The sequence below is a fragment of the Neophocaena asiaeorientalis genome, unplaced genomic scaffold (genome assembly GCF_003031525.2).
Source record: "Neophocaena asiaeorientalis asiaeorientalis breed wild unplaced genomic scaffold, Neophocaena_asiaeorientalis_V1.1 scaffold409, whole genome shotgun sequence".
NCBI lineage: Eukaryota > Metazoa > Chordata > Mammalia > Artiodactyla > Phocoenidae > Neophocaena > Neophocaena asiaeorientalis.
The window spans coordinates 2,365,566-2,377,610 of record NW_020175208.1 but is presented as its reverse complement, the minus strand read 5'-3'; the positions used below and the strand labels follow the sequence as shown (position 1 = coordinate 2,377,610).

The following is a 12,045-nucleotide window of genomic DNA, read 5'->3' as shown; positions in this document are numbered from 1 at the left end:
AGGAGCAAAGATGAAAAGGAAGGCAGTAAGAGCTTGTCACCTGTATTAGCCAATGCTTTACAGTCTCAGCTTGTGCTGAGACATTAAGTAGCAACATATTTGGATAGGCTTCTCTGTCCTGCTGTCCTGTAAGTTTTGTTTTTTTTTTTTTGCGGTACGCGGGCCTCTCACTGTTGTGGCCTCTCGCTTTGCGGGGCACAGGCTCCGGACGCGCAGGCTCAGCGGCCATGGCTCACGGGCCCAGCCGCTCCGCGGCATGTGGGACCCTCCCAGACCGGGGCACGAACCCGTGTCCCCTGCATCGGCAGGCGGACTCTCAACCACTGCGCCGCCAGGGGAGCCCTGTCCTGTAAGTTTTTATCATGTAGCCTTCAGTCCAGGTGAAAGCCTCAATATAAATTTTCTAAATACTCAGCTGTTTAATATTCTTGTGTGAATCCGAGGGTCCCTTGACCTATACATACACATATCCATTTTGTCCTCTCAGGTGTAGGTGTTCCTTTGTCCAGTAATTGCTTATTTCCTTTTTAGCAATGTGTTATTGTAGGCCTCAAAGGTTTCAGAGACTAGGCTGGATTCTCTGAGCTGGTGGCGTCCTTTACCCTCAGTTCGTTTTATGTTGTGGAGAAGTGAGGAGGAGGAGAAATGGACCTTGTCTAAAAGCTCATTCTCTAAACAGCCTGTTGTGAACTTTTACGGGAAGAAAAAGTCCCAACCACCTAAAACTAGAAAGCAGAGTTTCCTGCTTTTCTGAGAGAAAACAATTATTCCTAAGCTGATTCTAGGGTATGCTTGTTTTGTAGGCCAGAGCACCTGTCAGGAAAAAAATGTCCACTTGTCACAGGAAGTATCAACTGGCCAACGGTGGAATTCCTTAATTAAAAGCTCCCACCCTGTCACTCCTCCCCACCTGTCTTCCCCCTATGACAACTGGAACATGCCACAGACAGAAAAATCTGACCCTCCCAGCACCCATTGGGAAGCGGTGGAATGTAATCTTTTGGACAACCTTTAAAGCCATCTAGTCCTGAAATGCTGTATCACTAAGGAATTATTTGTATACAAAGATCTCCTTCAATTCGGCTTCAAATAACATTTGAGGGTTTGGGAGTATTGTACCGATGGAGCGTGGGGGGTGGAGTGTCCCATTTACAAAAGCATTTTGTTCTTGGAGGCTACTTTTTAAAAGCAAAATCCAAAATCTGTCAAATAGGTTTAAAGAGGGTGAAGAAAGTAGAAGTCTGAAACATTACGTGACTGCGGTGGTGAGATGTTAAATATTTCTGTAAAGGGTTGAACTAGAGATCATAAAAGTGGGTTCGAAAGGAGGCCTACGCTGAAAAGCTGGGGTTGAGGGGACTGGAGTGGAGAGAGGAAAGACTCGTGCCTCATAGAAACACCAGTCCTCCTTCCTTTCCGTAGACCCCGGGGTCTGTCTCCTGACCCATAAGGAAGCCCTTTGGCTCCTACTCTAGGTGGTGGGTGGGGTCTGGGAATCCTCTGTTCTTACCCCTTGGTTTTTGACAGATAAAGGAGTCCAGGGCCCCATCAGAGAAGTAACTGGCCTGAGGGTCTCCTGCCTCAGTCCACCGTTCCTCCCACAGACCTGCTGTGGTCTCGCAGGGCAGGTCTCTCAGTCTCAACTTGCCTGAGCCCTTCCCAAGCTGTGGGGAATCTGCAGATCTAAGTGAGGGGTGAAGAAAGGACCACAGCCCGTCACAGCCGTAGGCTTCCACTGTGTCACTAGTTGATTCGGGAAGAGTTCAGTTGTAGAACTTGGGGGTTTCGGGAGGTGATTAAAGGGAATGGTGTTTAGTGAGGCCTGTTGTTCACTCCACTCCCCTCATTCCCTAAGATGATGTGCTACAGGCACAGATAAAGACAGCAAACTCCCATTAGCGGCACTCCCTGGACCCCACTGACAGCTGTCTATACCTGATGGTGACTTGGAGTTTCTCCATCATCTGGCACTAAACAGGCACAGAGGACCTGGGAAGCACCTCTCTGAGGTTTGGCTGGCAGTTCTGCGTGCTAATCGATTACCCACTCTCCCACCCAGCCTGTAAGACCTGCTCCCCTCTGCTCTCAGAACCTTCCAGAACAGCCTACCCTAAGCCCCACTCACCCGACATTTCCTAAGCTCCTCCCGGCTCTGGACAGAAATGTTCAAGGTGCCCCATTTACTGGTTTGCTCATTGGCTAATGGCATCATTCCTCTACCTTTCAGCCTGCTGCGGGATCAGAGTCATGTTCCTTTAACATCCCCGAACAGCATGCTGTGGGTCCTGAGCCGCAGTGAGCAGCTTCTGCAGTCCCTCTTGACTTCCCCCTCACGCTGGGAGAAGCAGGACTGCATTCCCTTTGGCCAGGAAAAGCACCAACCCCATCCAGAGGGGAAAACCCTTTGTTTTAAAAACTGAGCTCCAGCCTGCATACCTATGCGGTGAGGCAGCCCAAGCTCGGTTTTCGGGGAGGGGGGGGGCCTCAGTAATGGGATGATAGAGCAACTATTTTCTCCTCTTACACGTGCACCCCCATCTGTTCGAGACTTCCCTTCCAACTCCAGCTTGGCTGGCAGGCTTGTCCCTAAGAAGCTGCAGGCCAAAATGGAGAGAACTGACTCCCTCCTCCACACGTCCTGACTCGCTGCCAACTGCCAGAAAAAGAGGGCAACACTTGGGCATTTACCAGAAGACGAGGATGTGCCTTTTCATATGTCTTTTTATTTTACATTTAAAAAGTGGTTATTGCTCTAACTGGATCAGAGGTAAGGACCTCTCCCCTAAGGAGCCTTGGCCTTGCAGCCCCATTCAGCAGGGATGGAAGTCACAAGACAATGAGTGGAGCCTCATGCCCTCCCATGAGGAAGCCCTTAGTGTTGCTGACATCTGCCTTTCACCCTGTCTCTCCTCCCTCTCTGTGCTCCACACTCGGGCAAAGCAGAGTGGCAGCTGTCCCAGCCCCGAGAGCTCTTGTAGACCGCAAAGCAGGGGCGGTCACTGGGGAATGGCTTTCAGCTCTCTGGCTTGGGGGTCACCGCGCTTCTCATTCAGTTCAGCAGGTACTCACTGGGCGCCGACTGCGTGCCAGGCTTGTGCCAAGTGCAGTCGCCCACACTGTTGTCCTTAGCCACGAATGGAAGACGCAGAGGTCCGTCTCTTCCTATGCAGGCATTCAGCAGCCGCGACTTGTCAGTCCTAGGGAAGGGTCTGCCTTCCTTAGCAAGCACCATTTGTTTTTTAAACCAGAAAGAGGCAGTGGAGGGAGAGACCTGTCACCTCACACCACTCAGGCTCTAGGGAAGGACATGAGGACCCTGGGTAGCTTTCACGAACCCTGGATGAGATGGCAAGATATGGAGACCCCAGAGGTCAGGACTGCTCTGACTGTCCATGGTGAGTGGCTCAGGCCTGACTTCCAGCAGCGTCCACCCCAGAGGGGGTGATTTAGCAGCCCCCAGGGTGTCCCATGTGGATGTACCTTTTCAGTTGTGCAAGCCAGCACTGTTGCAACTCCAAGAGACTTTTCCTAAAGAAATGGGGCCAGTACCTTCCAGGTCTCTTTCCCACTTTGTCTCCTTCAGACCCCAGACTGATGATCTTACAGTCAAAATAAGGGCCAAAGAAGACAGAGGACACAGGCAACCAGCTCGGGGAATCCCTCTGCCCTCTGGAGTGAAGCCCTTCGGTTGTGTTTTCCAAAAGAGACAGAACAGATAACATCTTACACACTCGCAAAGTTGTGCATCGCGCCACAAACAAGTCCCTGATGGCTGGATCCAGCAAAGGCTTGATGGCAGCCAGGCCCCTGCCCGGCAGGCAGCCCCACAGCTTCCCTGAAAGACACAGCTTCTGTCAGTCTAGGTGCTTGTCATCTCCCAGGAGCTTTGTGCATTTTCTCAAAGAGGAAGCCAGTCCAGGAGAGGCGAGGAGGCAGAAAGATGGCTGCGTCTCATGCAGCTTTGCCTTTTCCAGGACAGGGCCAGGCCTTTTAGTTTTGTGGCTTATTTTTTGCAGAATTTGGGTTTGCAGTTCAGCCTTCTTCACCAGACTAGGATGGGGGGGCAGAGGGAGAACTGTGCAGCTAGCTGTGCCTCCCCCCATGGCAGTCCTCTTTCTCCCTGTGCCCATGGACCTGGGGACCAGCAGAGAAGAAAAATGAAATCCTTCTCCCTGCAGACAGGCAGTCATGCTTCGATGATGTTCACCGAGGGCTTGTTTGGAAACTGGGAGGAAAAAAAAATGAGAGAAGCGGCCAGGGCTAAATTGAACAGACTTCTTGCAAAGATGGAAACAGGGAGAAGACACCAGAAGGAAGGGAGCAGCAGGGCTGCAGCCTAAAAGCCAGGCTCTTGTCTCAGGTGGAAGGAAAGGAGGAGCCCTGCCTGGATGTCTTATCTCTCTGCCTTTCAAACCCAGCCTTCTGCTTCACTCAGCTGAGTGGCCGGGACTGGGTCCTGGGCCCTAGCCGAGCATCCCGCTGGCTGGTTCTCTCACATCCTGCAGATCTGCCTCTGAGCGTAGCCTCAGCCACTGACATTGCTGAGGTGCTTCTGGAGATGGTGGATTAATAAGAGGCTTCAGGAGAGCGCCAGAGAGAAGCCAAGAGAGAGGACAGTAAGCCAGAGGGTGTAAGGAGATGGAGGAAGGAGGAAATGTAGAGAGAGCCAGATGTTTGTTTGTTGGATAATCATCGTCAGAACCATGAGATTCTCTTCCATTCTCTATGTCTCTCTTCTGAGCTGCTCAAAGCAAGCACTGAAAAGGTTTTCATATCTGTTTTACAGAAGAGGAAATGAAGGTACAAAGAGGTGAAGCACCTGCCCAAGGTCATACAGCACAGCAGGAGCATGAATGAGCCCAGAACCCCTACTCTTGCTGTCCCGCACCTACTGGGAGCTCTGCCCTCCCCACTCACTGCCCTCTTTTTAAACCCCTACTGGCTCCTGGCACCCTGCAAAAGGAGAGGATCCAAAATCAATTTGCAGTGTCCCCTGTGTCACACGGGCAGCGGCCAAGCTTGGCTCTGTCCAGCTGCAGCCATGCCAGGCCCCATTGGTAGTCCCCAAGCTGACCCCTTCTGCAGCCCGGGGACTACCAGGGTGCCAGCCACGGGGCCCCCATCCAGGCCCAGGTCTTGCCCTCACCTTGCTGCGGAGAAGGCCCCCGCTTTGGTGCTCTGGTGTGCTGGTTTCTGATGCACTCTTGGTTTTTTCCTTGTTGTTATTGGGTTCATTGTCCTTGATAATGTCATACTGGCGGCAGAAGAGGGCGATGACGCCTGCAGGGGACAAGGGAGAGCAGTCAGAGGCCAGAGCCCCAGTCCTTGCCCCTCCACTTCATGCCCACTAGACCAGGCTGAGCTCCTGTGGGTACCGGGCTCCAGATGGCCTCTCACCATCTGGAGCCCGGTACTACTCCAAGAGGCTGCCTCTGGCCTCTGGCTTCTGTGTCCACCTGTCCCCTTCCCCACCAGCCCCTTCACTGCTGCTGGGCTGATCTTCCTACAACATGCTTCTGATCTTGTCTCCTCCCTTTCCTTCTTTTAAACCTCAGAGGGCTCCCTTTTCCTTTAGGGCAAAGAGCAACAATAGCATTTGTCTAGCATGTGCCAGGCCCTGTGCTGGGCCCTGACATTCCATCTCACTGAGCCCTCATAGCTCTCTGAGAGCACTGGTTATTACCATCCCCAGGTTACGAGGGAGGGCAGTGATGAAGAGCTTAGATAACTCACTCAAGGTCACACGGTGGAATGGGGGTGTGCGCTCCAGGGCCTGCACTCTCCTAAATGTTTATCGCTATCAAACTAATAATTTTTGCAAGTCCAATAGTATTAAGGCAACCACCTCCAACCCTCGCAGGTGTTTTCCCCATTTTTACCTCTATACTTGATTTACAGTGCTATCTCTTTTCTGTCTGCGCCACACGGCTCGCGGGATCTTAGTTCCCCGACCAGGGATTGAACCCAGGCCAGAGCAGTGAAAGCCCAGAATCCTAACCACCAGGCAACAGGGAACTCTATAGTGCTATTACCTGATCTGTTTTAGAGATTATCTGTTGACGTCCCGCCATGGCATATAGAGCCTAACCACTCCCTCTACTACCTTCCTCATCATCCTAGCAGAATTACCTCACAATTTCGAGTTAATTCACTATTCTATATTGCTACAATGATGTGAATACTGTCTGTGCCAAGTCTAATAATGCACCACAAGCAAACCTCCCGTTTTGTACTATCCTTTGTTTTTCCAGCTTTTTTTTTTTCAAGTGTCTGCTTTTCTTTGTGTCTACGGAACCTATTTTTCCATATGCTTCTAAAACAGAGCCTGTCCTCTCAGCCACGATGCTCATATAACTTCGACATGGTGTGGAATTCCCTCAAGGACTCCAGTCCACTTGACAGCCTCAACATCCTTTACCCCTCACTTTCTATCTTCTCTTTTGGGTCGCAGCTGCAGAGTCAGACTGAGCTTAATTTCCTTCTTGAACACACCATGCCCAGAATACCTTTCCTTTTTTGGCTGCCTGGTGAACTCCTACTCATCCTTCAAAGCTCAATCCCCATTCACCTCCTCTCTGTGTTTTTCTTGATTTCTACTCCTAGCCCCAGAATTCATTCATTCCCCGTCCTCTGCTCCCATACATGGTGCTATTATAGCACTCATCACGTTGAATTATTGTTAAGGACGGGCCTGGCGTCTCCCAGACTGAGTTCCTTACAAGCACATGGCTCTCCTTAGTCACGACTGTTGCACTACTCTCTGGAATGGAGTGGCTGTTCAGTAAATTCTGGTTGAGTTGAGTACAAAGGTGATGGTCTTTATCCCCAGGGAGCTCACAGACAAGTGGGAAAAGAGAAAGACAGGAACTCAACTAACTTAGCTAAGAAGGGCTAAATTTAGAGAGGAGCACACAGGGTGCCGCGGGAGCATCGAGGCAGGAGGAACATTCTAATGGATGGGTTGGGGAGGCTTCAGGCAGGCGGTCTCCGAGTTGTGTCAAGAAGGATGAGTGGGTTAGGAGGGTGTCCCAAGCCTGAGCTGCCCAGGCCTGAAGCACCTGGAGGCACAGCAACCCGGAAGAATACGGAGAGGCTGCTGCAGCCAGGGCTGGAAGGCCAGGGGCTTTGGCCATTCATTAGGGAGGGCAATCACTCATATAATCCTGCGAGGCAGCTACCGAACTGCTATTTTTTTGGTGAGAGGTCAGTTAGAGAAGGGATCAGATCTGGCCCCCAGAGCAGAACTTAGGCTCCTAAGTCCTCTCACTGCCTCCAAGCCCCTCACCCTTCGTTTCTGTGAGTAAAGGGTCTGGTGAGGGTCCTCCACTTCCCCAAGGTGAAGTGAAGAAGGGCTTGGGGCCAGACTCACCGGCCCACATGAACAGGACCACGACGATGATCAGCACCTCGCCCGTCCGCAGCTGTTGGTTCCTCCCCATCTCCTTCATGGTCACCTCATCTGTGTGGAGAGAGACACTATAGCTCCAGGACTCCCTGGGCCCCTGCCAGCCACCTTTCTAGGGCCAAGTGCAAAATATTAAGGGCTTATTTCTACAGGTGCCCACACACCTAACAAAAAGAGATTCTAGAACATGCTGATGGCTACCTGGGTGGCACCGACTAGACTTAATCCAGAGCTGAAAGTTTGTATCCCATAGCTTGGGGGACCAGAGTGGACCTCTCTCTCTCAGGGGCTGCTTGGCTAGGCAGCAGGGGCTGGGGGAGGATGGGGGGCTCACGCTCTCCTCCAGCTGCCCGCCGCGCTAGCCCTGACCGCCCCTCCCCGCACCCCGTCCCTTGCTAACGGTGGCCCGGGCCTGCCTTTGTTCTTCGAGGCCATCTTCTCAGCTTCCCGTGGCGTCTTAAAGAGCACGGGCTCGCTCGCCGGACTCTGGCCCTGAATGGAGATGGCCTGCACGTGCACGATGTACTCGGTGTCCTCCTCCAGGTCCCAGAGCGCGCACGAGCGGGTGGTGGTGTTCACCTCCTGGATGAAGCGCAGCATCCGCACGTCCTTCTTCTGTGGAGCAAAAGCCGGGCCCCAGGTCTCAGTGCCCAGGCCCCCACCCCACGTCCGTCTACCTCTCTGGCGGTGATAAGGCCTCACCTGGCTACCATGTTAAACCCCGGACATCCACAATCTGACTCAAGCATCCCATCATCTCTGCAGGTAGCTATTGGTATCTTCATTTTACAGGTAAGGAGACAGGTTCACAGAAGTGAGGGAAATTGCCCAAGGCCATACAACTAGCAAGAACTGGAGCAAGGTCCTAAACTCAGATCTGTTTAAGATCAAAATCATGCCCTTAATTCCCAGATTCCAACCAAAGGATTCCCTTCTGGGGCCTCCCTTCCCAGCCACGTGTGCAGCTTTCTGCCCATCTCTCTTGCTCCTCGTTCCTTTTTCCTTTCTCTTTCGGCACCCCTTCCTCCCCCGTCCACCACTTCTATCTTGATGTGTTCTTCCCTCCCAGGGACCCTCAAGGGTTACCTGCTGAGAGATGGCAAATCCAATGACGACCTCATCCTCCAGGACGTCCCAGCTCACCACTGCAGAGTTGGCCTTGAGGTGCCTGACGGTGACATTCACTGGGGCCGAGGGGCTATCTGGGGGTGGGGAGGCACCTGAGCCTGAGCACCCCCTGTCGTGAGGCCCAGGCCCATGGCCTCGTCAGTACGACAAGATAACCTGGGGATGGCCATGAGGTGGGAAGGAAGAAACCCAGGCCTTGCAGTGGGATTGGCACCTGGGTCTCAGTTCCTTAGTGGTTGAAGAGCCAGGCCTGAGAGGCCCCAGGCTCCTTGTAAACAGGGTGGGAACCCCTGCTGGCCACAACTGGCCCCACTAGGTTTCAAGCCAAAATTGATGAGCCCGGGCCAGGGCCAGGTCTAAAGGAGGAGGAATGAGAGGTGGGGAGACAGGCATGGGGGAGACATAGGTGGCCGGGCTGCAGCAGCTCAAGGTTAGTCTGGTGCAAAGCAATCAGAAGGCTCCCCAGTCCAGTGCTCTTTCTACAGAACTGCATCAAGTGAGTGACCTTGAGGGAAGGAGAAAGACCCAGAGGTCGAGAAGAGCCTAGCTGGGTGAGCCCTGGGATGGCAGTGAGGACCAAGAAAAGAAGCCCCAGTACTGTGGAGACCCAGGCAGAATGAAGCCTGGGGAAAGGCCTCTTCTCCACACCCCGCCAGCCCCAAGAGGCAGGTGGGAAGGCGGCAGAGGAAGATGGGGTCACTCAGAGCACAGCCCCTCAGTGGAGTCAAGAGAACAGGGTAGGGCCTCTTGGATGGGAGGAGAGGACAAAGGGGACCAGATGAGAGGAGAGGGATGAGGTTGGTGGGGGTCAGGGAAGGAAGAACTTTCTAGGAGAGGGGCAGCGGACTCACACAGCTTCTGTATCCCCAAGAGGCAGGCGCTTAAAGGGGAAGAAGACCTAAGCCTGAGCCTCACCCCTCACCTCATAGGTCTGGGGCCTGGGGAGACAAAGACAGACGTGGAGGCAGAGAGAGACAGAGGGTCACAGACAGGGGCAGCAGACACAGAACCAGAGAACAGACAAGTGGGGTATCAGAGACAGACACAGGACGGAAGCAGGGAGACAGCACTGAGCAGCCAAGGAGAGCTGGGTCAGAGGAGAGATGAGCAAGGTGGCAGCAGCCAGAAGGGATGGGGACAGGGCATCAGGAGGGGCGGGGTGAGGAGGAGGCCAGGCCCCAGGGGCAGGCCAGACTCCAGGCTCAGGGTCCACCTCACCTGTCCCCGTGCCCTCGGGTGCCGGTCCCCATCCCCCTCACACAGTGGGACCCCATCCCGCTCAACCTGCAGAGTTGGCCTGCAGGGCTTTGGGTCAAGGAAGGAGGCCCAAGGTGGGGGGACCGGTGTCCTCAGCTGCTCCCTGGGTCAGAGAAAGGAGCTAGGGCTCCTGAAGGAAAGGCCTGGGGTCAGGGCAATGGGATGAGGGGGCTGGGGAATCCCAAGACCGTGGATCCCAGGGCAGTGGTGGTGGGAAGGGGTTTGTACCCTCTCGCCTGTGCCGGAGCCCGAGCGGGGTTCTCCGTGCCCCACTGTGCTCAGCCCCAGGCTCGCGCGCAGCCTGCCTCCCCGCCGCGCAGCCCTGACCCGGCCGCCACCGCTGCCCTTTCCCGAGGGAGAGGGAGGACAAGTGCCACGGAGACTCTCCTCTGGGTTCCCATCGCACCCGCCCCAAAGCTGACCTGCCCTCCCGCGCCTGGGGGTCCCCACCCCTCTCTCCGCCCCAGCCCCAGCCCCGAGGCCTTGCAGGCTGGGACAGGAGTGAGCAGAGGGGAGCAATCCTAGTAGGGATGGGGGTGACTATAGAGTGCTCCGTAGGTGCTGGGGTGCAGACAGTAGGTGCTAAGCGTTTGCCATGGGGCTGAGAAGAGGGTGCTCTGACTCACTGGAGGGCCTAACTCTGTGACCCCAGGCCAGTCCTTCCCTTCTTGACCTCCATTTTTCCCTCCATAATGAGAGCAACAGCCTCTCATAGGTGTCAGCTGCGCGCTGGGGGCTTTACTTGCATTATGTCGACTGCTTCTCACTGCAACCCTGTGAGGGCCCGCTCTGTTGTCCGCGTTTTGCACAGGAGACTGCAGCTTGGAGAGGTTACTTGACTCCCCCAAGGACCCACAGCAGAGCCAGGATTTGAACACAGGCTGATTTGACTCCCCATCACATGCTTGACTGGACTGTCTCCCACATTGGGATCCCTGAGATCCTAGAACTTGCCCGTGCCAGCTTCTCCCCAGCCAGAGAACAATCTGGAACAATCTCTTCCCAAGAGCAGGGTGAGGGAGGAATGGCTCCAGCCCCCCTGCCCCCACCCTTCTGGACTGGTTGAAGGATGTGAGCAGTGAATGAGCTAATGACTCTGAAGTGCAGGGGACTTTGGAGACGTGGCCAGCAGCCACAGTTCAAAAAGGGCTCTTGTGACCCCTCCCTCATTACCCTGGGGACATCCATAAGCCTACCACTGTCCCTACCTTGGTGTCACACACCCTGCTGCCTAATCCACTCTTTTCTGATCTTGGAGTGGCAGAGAAATACCCTCACCCTGCACCCACCACCCTCTCCCTAATGAGAGGACCTCTGGAGCACCAGACACCTGGGGAAGCACCCACCCACCACCCTGTGTCACTCTCCACCATGAGTCCCAGTCAGGGAAACTAGGTTGAGGAGAGAGGCACAGACCAGGGCCTCAGGGCCCCTGACATGGAGGGACCACCCATCTTTCTAAATGACCCCCTCCCTGCACTGCCTGAAATTCCACCACTAGGGGGGGCATCCCTTTGGGGCTTAAAAGCCTTCTGGGGCTTCCCTGGTGGCGCAGTGGTTAGGAGTCCGCCTGCCGATGCAGGGGTCATGGGTTCGTGCCCCGGTCCGGGAAGATCCCACATGCCGCGGAGCGGCTAAGCCCGTGAGCCATGGCCGCTGAGCCTGTGCGTCCGGAGCCTGTGCTCCGCAACGGGAGAGGCCGCAACAGTGAGAGGCCCGCGTACTGCAAAAAAAAAAAAAAGCTTTCTGGTCTTCAGAAGCCCCTGAAAGAACGAATTCTTTTTGAAAAAGGGACACCTTGCAAAGTTATCCCACAAAACATCTTCAAGAGCCTCCGGGCTCTGCCTCCATTTTAGATTAAGAAACTGAGGTTCAGAGACAGGAAGAGCTTGGTGCAAATTCACGTATCGAGTCCAGAGCAGCAATAGGGCCTTCGCCTCCTAATGCCCACCCCTCGACTCCTTGTACTGCCCCCCAAGTCTCTATTTGGTCACCTTGGGAGGGGTGAGATGGGAGGGGGCTCAGGGGTTCTTGCTGAGCAGCAGAACCTAACCCGCTAGCCCCTCAGTACCCCTAGGCCTGCTCTGCTTGGCAGGCTGACACCCCTGGCCCCTTCTGCTTCCTCAGCCACATACCTTATCCTGGGGCGAGCCTCAGCTGGGACCTCCACCTGCTTGGGATTGGAGCCAGGGAACCAGAGCACCTCTCCCTCCCTCTCCTTCTTCTCTTCTCTCTCTTTTTCTTTCTCTCACCCG

The 12,045-nt window shown here is 54.5% G+C and overlaps 1 protein-coding gene across 3 annotated transcripts; it reads right to left on the bottom strand.

Moving 5' to 3' along the window:
- Positions 1-2,703: 2,703 nt before the first annotated feature.
- Positions 2,704-8,644, bottom strand: FNDC5 (fibronectin type III domain containing 5). Of its 3 annotated transcripts, none has more exons than XM_024765292.1 (5): positions 8,492-8,644; positions 7,822-8,020; positions 7,370-7,459; positions 5,147-5,280; positions 2,704-3,835 (listed from the first exon to the last, which is right to left on the bottom strand). In XM_024765292.1, exons 2-5 carry the CDS (start codon positions 8,003-8,005, stop codon positions 3,485-3,487), a joined length of 759 nt encoding a protein of 252 aa, XP_024621060.1. In that variant the 5' UTR covers positions 8,006-8,020; positions 8,492-8,644; the 3' UTR covers positions 2,704-3,484. The 3 variants fall into 3 exon arrangements, with proteins under 3 accessions (XP_024621060.1, XP_024621059.1, XP_024621057.1); XM_024765291.1 differs by having other exon boundaries at positions 3,748-4,225; positions 8,492-8,573; XM_024765289.1 differs by having other exon boundaries at positions 3,748-4,134; positions 8,492-8,573.
- Between the last annotated feature and the right edge of the window lie 3,401 nt (positions 8,645-12,045).

What these genes read in the sequence shown, in the direction of transcription:
- FNDC5 (XM_024765292.1), bottom strand. Translation starts at nt 8,005, where the DNA reads ATGCTGCGCTTCATCCAGGAGGTGAACACCACCACCCGCTCGTGCGCG. An exon ending in GGTCCTGTTCATGTGGGCCG is followed by an intron (nt 5,281 to 7,369) that starts GTGAGTCTGGCC and finishes TGTCCCCTGCAG; the next exon opens with GCGTCATCGCCCTCTTCTGC. An exon ending in GGGGCCTTCTCCGCAGCAAG is followed by an intron (nt 3,836 to 5,146) that starts GTGAGGGCAAGA and finishes TGTGTCTTTCAG; the next exon opens with GGAAGCTGTGGGGCTGCCTG.